Below are 13,056 nucleotides of genomic sequence, written 5' to 3'. Positions count from 1 at the left end.
ATATCGATTTCGAGTTCAAATGGAGGACAATTTCTCTCGAATATAAGCCGAGAAGCAGTTTGGATTCTGCTTTAAGCTTACTTGACCCTTTCCAGCATAACCCGGTTGTTCCATAATAACACGAAGGTGAAACAAACTTATTCAGGGTGTTTACTAAAACTCTAAAATGAAATTTTGTGACTTCTTCGTGACCTTTTCTTTCGCAAGCCATAAAATTTAGTAACATTTTCAAGAGCAAATTTGGGTACGAATTAGGCCGAATTTTCATCCATGAGATACAAGCGTGCTTTACTTGCGATTTGGTAGCGTTTAAGACATTTTTGGTGGTGAATTTTGACGTTTTATAAAACAAAATTTTCTAGTCTATACTTACATTCGTACAGATGAAAAAAATCGTGACTTGACTTTCATGACCATTTTCTGATTTCGTGACTTTTTCATGACTTTTATGACCGATAGATACTCTGTAAATTCTGTCCATATGTGATATAAATACATAGAGCAAATTATTTAACCCCCCCCCCTCCAAAAAAGAAACTGGTTTAAACCAAAAACTTTTTTTGATTTGTTTTTTCAATACAAGCCATAGTTTTTGCCAACCCTGGCCCAAACACATATATCATCACGGATCATCCAAGACAGCGCCCACCTAAAATCTTCAAATCTCTTTTATTCGTTTATTTTTTCTTTCCTTTCTTCCTACTTCTTTCCATATCTATCTTACGAAGTGTTTACTGAAAGTGCTTTTTCTGATCCGTACAACACATAATGCACTATAATACACAATACCACATTAATAATAATAATAAATTCAAATGACACTAATCGTGTATATTTGTTTTATGAGTACTGTTTGCAATTTCAATATATCGTTTTCCTCACACAATTTTGCTTCGTCAATAAATTTAAAATACACTTATAGTTTATAGAAGACACGTATTTCTCAAAAGAGAGATGAACTAGTACTCAAATATTCTCATTGTTTCTAAGTTTTTCAGAGAATAAATTCTAAAAGAAGGGAAGCATATCGTAAGTTAAATTAAAATCTTCAGTAAGCTGTCAATTTAAGAACATTCTCTAGTGTATTCATCCTAATATTGATTGTAAATATAGACAAGATTTTAATAAAAGAAAGAAAAAAAACTTACCAGTATTTGGAACATTATAGTCAGAACCTAATTCCATAGCTGGGTTCCTAAGGGAAAAAAATAAGTAAATTAGGTATTTATTTGCAACATAAGACATTACAAGATATTTTTATCATCGTCGTATATGTCCACTCGATTAATAATTTCAGTTTTTCAAACCTATTTATTGCTATGAAAAATATTGAGAAATGAGTCGGGACCGGTGAAGGTGGTCCTGTAACCCAGTTCTCTTGGGAAGCAAGAGAGTATAGTGAAGAACGTCCCATACTGTGAGAATTGATTTTACATGAAGTCTGTGAACTCGCAAACTGCAATGGATTTAAACTTCAATCATGATTCGAAGCCCACATTAATACGAGGGGGAGCTCAAAAATAAGTTTCCCCAGGCGACTGTAAACAGAGGTGATGCAAGACCAAAATTAGCATGCGACAAAGATCAAACGTACCTCTAATTTTCCACATAAGTACCACGTACATTGAGACATCTGTCATACCGGTTTTTAAGTTTCAAAAACCCTTCCTGGAAAAATTCAGAGCTCTACATACGGAAGAAACGTCGAACAGCTTGTAGGACTTCAGCATTGCTTGCAAAGCGCCGCCGCCAAGAGTCTTCTTTAAAGCCGGAAACAGATAGAAATCACTGGGTTCGAGATCAGGACTGTATGGCGGATGAGCAAGACGCTCCCACCGAAGAGTTGCAATATGGTTTTGTGTTGCCGTCGCTGAGTGTTGTGTCGCATTGTCATCCAACAACAGAACACGCTATGACTTCCACAAGGCGGTTATGGATTTCTACTCCCGACACGCCACGTATCCATTCATAGCGGACAACCACTCACACTTCCTTCTTTGATCACGACGTCAAAACGCGCCTTCTCTCCATAACTACAAGGCTCAGACTGAGAGACTCGTCTCCGCTTTGCGCAGGCGCTGCGACAGCGCCATCTGCAGGATCGCGGGCGAACGATACCTACTTGTCTCTGGGTGTGTTGCGCGTGCAACCGCTGTCTTGTTTCCTCCATTGCTGTTCGCTTTCTTAGGGGAAACGAGAGGAAAAACTTATTTTCGGACTTCCCCTCGTAGTAGTCCTATCGTTCATAACCTGAGTGTTGCTTAAGAATATAAAACAAAAACTTATCTACAGAGAAATGAGGAGCTACTGTAGGAAATTGGAAATATTTTTGCACTTTCAGAGATTAATGATTTTCATCTGTTTAATGTCTGCGTGTTAAGGTCATGTGTCAGTGGATGATGAACCTGATACTCCGAGCAAACATCTTTAGTTTATTTTAAGAACTGTGTAAAACAAAATTTCTAATTTTACATCACATGTTTATGCCCTGCAGTTTATGGAGACAGTACAGATAATTAATAGAAGTGAATGATTACGGGAAATCGGTGGAATGGGAATGAGGATGAAACAGGAGAACTCCGAGAAAACCCACGGAAACGATGCTGTCCATCACACACTCACATGGCCTAGGATTGAACTAGCGCTGCCCAAATCGATTTTTAGGAAAACCAAAAATCGAGTTCTTAAAAAGATGAAATTTTAAACAAATCGACTGTCGGTTTCGGTTTTCTTTCTTCACCGTACAAACATTACTTAAGGTAAATGTGAAAGGAAACAATTAAAACAAATTTAAATAACGTACAGAATCAGAAATACAGTGAAACGAATCAGAAATACAGTGAAACCTGTCTATGTTGGCCACCATCGGTTACACTGAAAAATGGCCAACTTACAGAAAATAAATGTGATTGGTGTATTTTTAGAACAGGATTTCTGGTATTACTTGATTGTAAAATTTTAGTAAGCAATGGCACGATAGCTACTTTTAAATAATGTATATAAAGTAATCATTACAATACATAGTACTAGAAAAAAAATACTACAGTATGTTTAATATATGTACCTTTCTCTTCCTGAAAACAAGTCTGGTGCACTGAATTACTCACATTGAAAACACAATAACATAAACAACCATGAAATAGAAACGCATGTACGCAGTTTATTTAAATTGATATTATTCAAGTTGAGTTATTCAAGTTGAGAACAAGAAAAGCAAAATTATAAACTGAACAATTTATATGCAGTTTATATGACTTTTCTCCATAGTGACAAATATTTTCCGTAGGTACCTTTCGAAAAATATCGAATCAGTTATCAATAACAAATTCTTCATGATGGTTCATTCTAGACGTATTTCTTTTATTCTTTTTTGGCATATATAAACATTCTAATTTTGTAATTAACTACTTCTTGTTAATGAACTACAAGTGTTTTCCTCGGAGCAAAAGATGTTTTGAGAAAATCTTAAGGGAATTCGTACCTCAAAACCTCCGCTACATTTCGACAAGCAGTCAGATGCCAATTATTGACAATTGAGATGGTTAAGTTTAACTTGCAGAATTTTCCGGAATTACTAAAGTCTCCTACTGATGAAACGAGTCGATATAGCTAATGGTTTCACCAAAACAAACAGGGTAAACAAATAAACAACCATTTCCTGAATTCCTGTACGTGCTTTTTCTTATTCACACCTTCCTTCACTACCTCTTTGTTCTGTATAGGGTAGTGTTCTGACCACTGACCTCCAAGAACAAATCGTGGGAATCCATGTTTCTTGGTCTCCAGTCACTAAAACAGAACATCTGCCTCTCATATGGGAATACTAAAGAGTTAAGAAAAATAACAAAACTGTATTTTGCGTGGCCAAGATACGCGGGTATCATCATAGGGTAAAGAAAAATAACAAAACGGTATTTTGTGTGGCCAAGATACGCGGGTAAATTTATCATCATCACAGGGTAAATATTGCTTCAATGCAGTCAACTTCCAAGATAGACAGGTGGCCAACTAACAGACTAATAAGTAACGAATGTCTTATGGGAAAATGCAGGTTCAAGACGAAACAGGCCAAAAGGAGCAGGTGGCCAAGTTGACAGGTTTTTAATTGTATCACAAAGTGGAAATGCGATAGTAATGTTCTACAATACATAAACAAGATATATACATAAACATAGTATGCGTATTCCTTGCGTAAAATTAGGCTATAAGGTTCACCTCCAATGCGCGCGTAAACCTGATTTGAGACCCGTGGCTGGCATATTTAGAACATAGTGACTGCAGATGCAAAGCATTATCTACTCCACAACATGTGCGATTGTACTTCCATGAAAAGACATTGTCAAAATATGGCCAAAAAATCCAGAAATCTGATTTGAACACGAATTGCCTGGCTGACAGTCATACACTTACTTCTACTCCGCACCGAGCAATGGCAATCCCTTGTTGACAGACACTTGTTTTGTCATCTGCGTGTGATGGATGCATACATTTTTACTGGAATCTACCGCAGAAACAAGGCCCCGGAAGTTATTTCGTTTAACCACGAGCGCGAGATTTATAACACTGGATGTAAATCTACCTAGGTATATAATAGAACGTAGTCAGTTTAACTTAAAACTCTAACGCTCAGCCAATGATGTACCAACTAAACCATTGCCGCTCAACACAATTTGTATGTGCGTTATTTTTCTTTATTTAGCAAAGTGCATTAAACACAAATGACTACTCAAAATTTTAATGATGCTTTACTGCCACCCAAAAACAATCCTACCTACGCTCTTGTTCGTACAAGTGTTCTGTTCCATATGTAAAATGGGAATTTTTTTTAAAAAATGTGGAGCTGTAATTTAAGTTAAATTGAGTTGATTTTGAGTTTAACGTCCCTTTCGCAGCGCGGCTATATGAGACGGGACCTACTGATTAACGTGGAATCCGAACCACATGAGCTCCCGCAGGGAATGGAACCCGGGTCTTCCACGCCAAAGGCGCATACGCTAACCACTTAGCCACGAAGGAACTCAATTTAAGTTAAAGATTCGCTTATCTTGGTTCATGTGTTTTCGTGAACCAGGTTAGATGAATATAGAAAATTAACTTAGAATAAGGTTCTAGACAGTATCTGTGTAGTTATTGTACACTCATGGGTATAGTGATTTCGTGACATAAAAGTACAATTCGAGAAACTCCGTTTGTTCAAACAGAATTGAATGGTTTTTGCACATGTTATCTAAAACATACACCAAAATTGCACTCCTCACTCGTCAAGTGATTAGCTCGCACGCCTTTCTTGTATCTGTCATGCGTTCGATTCCTGGTGGTGATAACGTACTGAAAGAAGAAAAAGAACTTCACCCATTTTATAGTTTCTATCATTCATTCTGAATATCAGGAAGTTAATAGTAACTAGTAGTAGAAGTATCTTCCGAGTTGTAAAAATTTGTGGCGCAAGCGGGGCCCCTGAACGAAGGGGTCTAGGCCTGCCCCGCAACCACTGTTTGAAGCTCATAATCTTACTGAATATCTAAATCATTGTTATTCATTTTGTCTGGAATTTGTACATTTTTAAAATAGTTTTATATTAGTAACAAAGTAAATTTGATTTCCTTTACCACTGCTAACATTTAAATAATGTTTAAAAAGTAAAAGTAAAAATCATTTAAATATTAAAACAACTATCACAGACCACATTGTACAGGAAAGGGGCGAAAGGATTTCTTGAAGACGACTGTGATACCATTGGCTAAAAACTCGAACCCAGAGAGATGCGAGGATTATAGAACTGTTAGTCTCATAGAATTTTGCTTCGAATACTGAATATTGAACAGAAGGTTGCATATAAGACAGGGTGGATTGATTTAAATCAGTCTGATTTAAATCACGATTTTAATCAAGATTTAAATCACTTGATTTTTTAAATAAAAATCGTTGATTTAAATCAAATTCCGAAATGAATTAATTTAAAGTGAAAGTAAGTAAAATCCCGTTTCTCTTCTGTTATTTCGATTACGGAAGATAATAATCATAATACAATGAGACTCAAATGTATGTAAGCACAGTATGAAAACTAGTATCATGTAGGGAACGATCAGGGAAAATCCCATTTGAACGGGTTACGGGTGAACCCTGCTTTCTTCTCTTTGTAACACAAGGTTTTAAAATTTCTATTCCAACGGGAAAATCACCATGGACATTTAAGATGAAAACTCTTTTGTGTACACGTCTTATTTGTTTGTTTCCAGATAATAGGGGCGTATTTAGAGGGGTCCGATCCCCTCTCCAAAACAAAAAAAATTAGATTTTAAAATTTTGGGCGAAATTTATGTACTAAACACAAAGAAGTTCCTCGGGATCGTAATACGACAAATTTTGGATGCGTTAAAATATCGAATAATACTTTTGATAAAGTGGATACTTGACCCCATTGCAGAACATGCCGCGATCTGCGATGTGATCGCAAAATACTTGCCATGCCTGTGCAGGAAAAATTGTCAGAGGAAATAAAATAGCCAACAGAAAAGTATAAAAACGTGCCTGCTATGTATAGATGTCTTAAATGCACGGATAACTCGCATTTGAACTGTTTTTCACGTCACATAAAGCATATTTTTAACAATCATAAGTGTTTCTTCTTCTGGAACTGATCATCTTGATTTTTTTTATTTTGGAATTACTGCAGAAAATTCCTACAGGGAATTCGTGTTATGATTCAGTTCAAAATCTCTTATCGTCGCGAATTGTGTCGAGGAATTTGAAGCTTTAAAATATATAAAACGATAATTATGCCTGTTGTGCTGTATGGTTGTGAAACATGGTCGCTTACGCTGAGGGAAGAACGCAGACAAAGTAATTGAGAGTAAAATCCTGAAACGAATATCGGAACCAAAAGGAACGGAAAAGAGGAATGGCGAAAGCTTCATGATGAGGAACTGCATAATTTATACCATTTACCAAACATTGTTAGGGTCATCAAATCTTGGAGGCCCAGGTGGGCAGGACATGTAGCGAGAATGGAAGAAAGTAGGAACGCTTTCAAAGTTTTAACTGGAAGTCCAATCCGAAAACGACCATTAGGAAGCCTAGGCGCAGATGGGAGGACAATATTAAGTTGCATCTCGCAGAAATAGGAATACAAAGTAAAAACTGGATCCAGTTGACTAAGGATAGAAGTCAGTGGAGAGCTTTTGTGAACCTCCGGGTTCCATAGGTCATAGAGTGAGTTCGTTAATTTTAGGCGAAATTTATGTACTTTATATGGATTTCGTGCCGCTAGCTAGTTCCAATTGTTTAAAAATATGCCCCTGCCAAATAGCAGTAACTTTCGTGAAAAGAAAAGTGTCATGTTGATATACATTGCTGTACTTTTTCCTTAATGCTTAAGAAACATTTTTTGGGATTGAAGTAAGTTAATGATTGGGAATTAATTCAAAATTTAAACCCAATACTTTCACGTAAATGACATAATTAACATTTAATACTAATTCCTAATGTTTTTTTCTTCAGTTCGTGACTTGTATTATACGAAGAAAGAGATTTGATTTAAATCAAAAAAAATCAACAAAAATGATTTTTTTAAAAAAAAAATCATGATTTTTTTCCACCCTGATATAAGAACAAATAAAAAAGTTGAGGAGGAACAGTTCGGGTTTAGGAGAGATAACGATACAAGAGATGCAGTTAGAGTATTAATAGTAATCAGTGAAAAATTATAAAAAAGGGAAATTTGTGTATGTTGTATTTATTGATATTGAAAAGGCTTTTGACCGGGTGAATTAGGAGTTATTGTTGGGAGTTCTAAAGAAATTGGATTGGAATGAAAAGATCATAGACAGAAAAAAAATATATATATATATATATGAACCAAGAAGAAAATGTTGTGAACCTAGGGGAGGAAATGTAATTGGAGCAGAAGATAATGTAATTGGAAGGGGAGTTCGATAGGGATGCTGTCTCTCGCCAACATTATTTAATATCTATCTAGAAGAGATGGCGAAAAAGAGCCTACAAAATGAAGACAGCAGCTCAGTAAGAGATAGAATGATTAGGTGTATACGGTTTGCAGATGATATGGCGCTTGTTGCGGAATCTGAAAAGAAAATCAATTAGATGTTAGAAAACTTGAGAAACGGCTGTGAATAATATGGACCATAAAAATATATGGTAGAAAGACAAATGTCATGACGATTTTAACGAAGCGGTCGGTGTCAAATACAGAAGTACGACGGGAGAAAATAGAACAGCTTACTAGTTTTCGCCGTGTAACGTGGGTTCCTGTCACCACGGCATGGCGCGTCCTCAGGTTGCGGATCGAGGAGAAGGCCTCTAGATATAGAGGTTAGCTGTGAATATACTGAATAAGCAGTCGCGGACAGCCGACTAGGAGTGGTCCTCCAGCTTGGGGGTTTGGGTAGGGCTAACAACCTCATCCTGTAAAAAAAAAAAAAATAAAATAAAAAAAAATAAATAAAAACACTTGTTCAGAAATATTCACAAAAGCCTCGGACAAGGACTGATAACTTGGCACGACCTCAGCTAAAGAAAATGGACATGAGATTTGGAACATGGAATATTAGGAGTCTTTATAGGGCAGGCGCGTTAAAATCCGTAACGAGTGAGTTAGAGAAATACAGGATGGACGTAGTAGGAGTACAGGAAGTTAGATGGAGAGGAAATGGATCTGTGAATTCCGGAAATTTTACGTTCTTTTACGGGGAAGGAAATAAAAATCACCAGTTAGGAACAGGATTTTTCGTTCATAAACGTATATTACCAGCAATTAAACGGGCTGAATTTGTTACTGATAGACTTTCTTTTATTACTCTTAAGGGACGGTGGTGTGATATTATTGTTTTAAATGTACATGCCCCAACTGAAGATAAGGATGACGATATAAAAGACAGTTTTTACGAAGAAGTGGAACGGATATTTGACCAACTCCCGCGATACCACATGAAAATTCTATTAGGGGATTTCAATGCGAAGGCAGGACGAGAGGATATTTTCAAACCGATTATAGGGAACGAAAGTCTGCATAAGGAAAGTAATGACAACGGTGTTAGACTCGTAAACTTTGCCACATCCAAAGACCTAATCGTGAAGAGTACAAAATTCCCACATCGCGACGTTCATAAACACACTTGGACATCACCAGACGGAAAAACACATAATCAAATTGATCACGTTTTAGTAGATAGAAGAAAGCAATCTAGCATAATTGATGTCCGGTCGTTTAGAGGGGCTGATTGTGACACTGACCACTACCTGGTAGCAGCGATAATACGAGAGAGGTTATCGTTGAATAAAGGTAATATTCATTGTCCGAAAACAGAGAGATTCAATTTAAAGAAATTAGAAGAGAGCCATGTAAGAGAGAAATACCAGATTGAAGTTTCGAATAGATTCTCGGCTTTAGAAGATTCGGAATGCACTAGTGTTGAGGATACCTGGATTGAAATTAGAGATAGCATTAAAATTTCAGCAAAAGAAAGATTGGGACACGCGGAAATACGTAGGAACAAACCATGGTTCGACCAGGAATGCATAAAACTAGCATAGAAGAGAAACAGGCAAAATTACGCTGGCTACAAAATCTGAATGAAATAACTACACAAAATTTCGCAGATATCAGGCGGGAAACTTCCAAAACTTTTAGAACAAAGAAACGCGATTTTCTGAAAGCTAAAATTAAGGAACTTGAAGATAATAGTAAAAATAAAAACATCCGGAACATGTATAAGGGAATCAACGAATTTAAGAAAGGCTATCAACCTCGTGCTTATATATTAAAGAAATCTGACGGTACAGTTCTCACTGACACGGATAGCATCTTAAATAGATGGAAAGATTTCTTTGACGATTTGCTTAACAAGCAACCAACAACTAGTGCGCGTGGAGAAAAGGTGATACACACCGCAGAAGCGTATATTCCAGAACCCAACCGAATAGAAGTAGAAACCGCTATAAAGAAATTAAAGAAACACAATCTCCGGGTGTAGATGAAATTCCAGCTGAGTTAATTTTAGCTGGAGGCGAAAAATTGTGGAACAAGAAAACACAAACTCATTCTCCTTATCTGGAACAAAGAATCCATCATTGTTCCAATTCACAAGAAAGGCGACAAAACTGACTGTAATAATTATCGAGGCATTTCTCTTCTGTCAACATTCTATAAAATCCTTTCAAATATTCTGTTAGCAAGACTGACCCCATACGCAAATGAAATTATTGGAGATTATCAGTGCGGATTTAGACGAAATCGATCAATTACCGACCAAATATTTACCACTCGCCAAATACTCGAAAAAAAAAAAGTGGGAATACAATACTCCGGCACATCAACTATTTATTGATTTTAGAAAGGCGTACGACTCGGTTAGGAGAGAAACATTATACAACGTTCTTACAGAACTTGGAATACCGAGAAAGCTAATTAGATTAATTAAGATATGTTTAAATGAATCCCAAAGTAAAGTTCGGGTAGGAAAATTTTTGTCCACGAGCTTTCACGTCGAAAATGGCCTGAAACAAGGGGATGCGCTGTCACCATTATTATTTAACTTCGTTCTGGAATAAGCTATAAGGATAATCAAAGATAGCAACCAGGGCCTACAGTTGAACGGTATTGACCAGGTTATGGCATATGCTGAGGATGTAAATTTAATAGGGGATGATAGGAGAACAATAGAAAGAAATGCAGAGATCCTTATTAAACGCTTGCAGGGACATGGGTTTAGAAGTAAATGCAGAGAAAACTAAATACATGGAAGTGCGTCGGGACCGTAATACAGCAAATTATGGATGCGTTAAAATATTAAATAATACTTTTGATAAAGTGGATAGTTTCAAATATATAGGATCAATATTAACAGACGAAAATCATATTCACGAAGATATTAAATGTCGACTAAAAGCAGGGAATTCGTGTTACTATTCGGTTCAAAATCTCTTGTCGTCGCGAATTCTGTCGAGGAATTTGCTTAAAATATACAAAACGATAATTATGCCTGTTGTTCTGTATGGCTGCGAAACACGGTCATTTACTCTGAGGGAAGAACATAGACTGAAAGTATTTGAGAACAAGATCCTGAGACGAATATTCGGACCCAAGAGGAACAGGAATGGGGAATGGCGGAAACTTCATAGCGAGGAACTACATAATTTATATGGTCTACCCAACACTGTTAGGGTCGTCAAGTCTAGGAGACTTAGGTGGGCGGGTCATGTAGCTAGAATGGAAGAAATTAGAAACGCTTTCAAAGTCTTGACTGGAAGACCAATCGGAAAACGACCATTAGGAAGACCTAGGCGCAGATGGGAGGACAATATTAAGATGGATCTCGCAGAGATTGGAATACAAAGTAGAAACTGGATGCAGATAGCTAAGGATAGAAGTCAGTGGAGAGCTTTTGTGAATGCGGCATTGAACCTCCGGGTTCCATAGGCCATATAGTTAGTTAGTTAGTTACTAGTTTTCGATACTTAGGTAGTATTATATTAGTGACATGAAATATAAACGTGAAATAAAAGCAAAGATAGGAAGGCGAAAAAAACCTTTAGGCGGAAGAAAAGTCTATTTATGGGACCTTAAATAAAATGTTCTGAAAAGACTCCTAAAATGCTCCGTGAGTATTGTACTGTATAAGGCAGAAACATGGACATTACGCAAAAGCAGGGTTACCACAAAAAAATGAAGATGGATTTTCATGACTTTCCCTGAGAAATTCTTGAATATAAATGGGAAGATATGGGGTAAGTTCTATCATACACCTTTCTTAATGGCCTCCTTCATCCTCACAGCCATCCAACACACACCTTTAATTACCATTTACAAATATATTTGTTATGTTCAACATGAGTAATTGTTATTTACACAAAATTTAACATGTACGTATGTAATAATATATGTATGATACAGTAACAAATACCTTGACACTGCCCACTCTTCCTGAGCCTAATACTATCAGTACTAATATTACCAACCCTGAGACATGTTAATCCTCACATTTACATTTTTAAACAGAATTCTGCTTTGCTTTCAGTTCTTGAATTTGTTCTACGAGAGCGTCTCGTTCTTATTTGTAACATCCAATTTCTTAACTTAAGCACTTAGTTTTCTTCTTTCTCCTTTGATTTTACTTTCCTCTGCACTTTGGATTCGTTTTTGTTTAAGGTATTTATCATAGCGTCTCCGGACTGAACGAACAGAGAGATGCATTCTTCGATCAACAGGAACAGATATCACACCTTCATAGTACATAACTGCATCATGCACCTGCCTCTGTGCTACCAGAGAATCTTGGATTTGGTTTTCTACAATAAGTGTCTTATTGACCGAGAACCCGCCCTCCACTCAGGCATTGCCATGGGATAAAATTAAACATATTTTTACATGTCACAAATAGGAATATTCTTGTTTCTTGGACATTACCTTTGCAAAGAAGTCACCTGATCTGATGCTACCCATCTTCTCTTCGTATTCCTTAAAGTACAAGAGACTCCTGGGTTTCAGTACAGAAAGACATAAAATGACACTTTGCTTTCTCAGGTACAGAATCAGATATTCTGTTACGCTCATGCAGTTTGTAGGATGCGTTTCATCCTAGTCTGAGCAAATTCTGGATTGTTCTTTTGTAGCCTGGGGATCAAAGCTGACGGAGCACGTACTAGTTTGTACTTCAGAGGACTCCTTTCCACAACCTTCTTGATTGTGCCCAGTAAAAAGTTTCGACAGTCAAGCCTGGAAGCTAATTTATCTTCATCTTATGCTTCAGCAGTTTTTTCTGTCTTAAAACCAATGTCCACCCTTTCTTATTTCTCGTAAATTTTCATTTACAGTCAAATCCAAAGCAAGAAGTTTCACTGCACTGTCAGCCAGTTTCTTAATGCTTTGTTTGAAACAACGACTCATTAGATTCCTTAAGGGAGATAGAAATCCTGAGTACAGGAAAAAAAAAAAAAAAAAAAGGATCGATTCTGGAATTTCCTTTAAAATGGTTCACTGCTGTGACAGTTTTGAAGAAATACAATTTACACTTCCGTTCCCTGACTTTCCATAACATT

General features: G+C 36.7%; 1 protein-coding gene across 1 annotated transcript in view; it reads right to left on the bottom strand.

Moving 5' to 3' along the window:
* LOC145673268 (chloride channel CLIC-like protein 1) overlaps window positions 1–13,056 on the bottom strand; it is a 216,301-nt gene that overhangs the window by 184,431 nt on the left and 18,814 nt on the right. Inside the window, exon 3 of the mRNA XM_081742804.1 lies at window positions 1,149–1,195. Coding sequence (XP_081598930.1) covers window positions 1,149–1,195 — 47 coding nt within the window. The remainder of the gene's footprint in view (window positions 1–1,148; window positions 1,196–13,056) is intronic.

Source organism: Thermobia domestica, chromosome 16 (genome assembly GCF_964235325.1).
Source record: "Thermobia domestica chromosome 16, izTheDome1.hap1.1, whole genome shotgun sequence".
Lineage (NCBI taxonomy): Eukaryota > Metazoa > Arthropoda > Insecta > Zygentoma > Lepismatidae > Thermobia > Thermobia domestica.
Note: the sequence above shows the minus strand (reverse complement) of the source record. Positions and strands in the feature narration are given on the sequence as shown.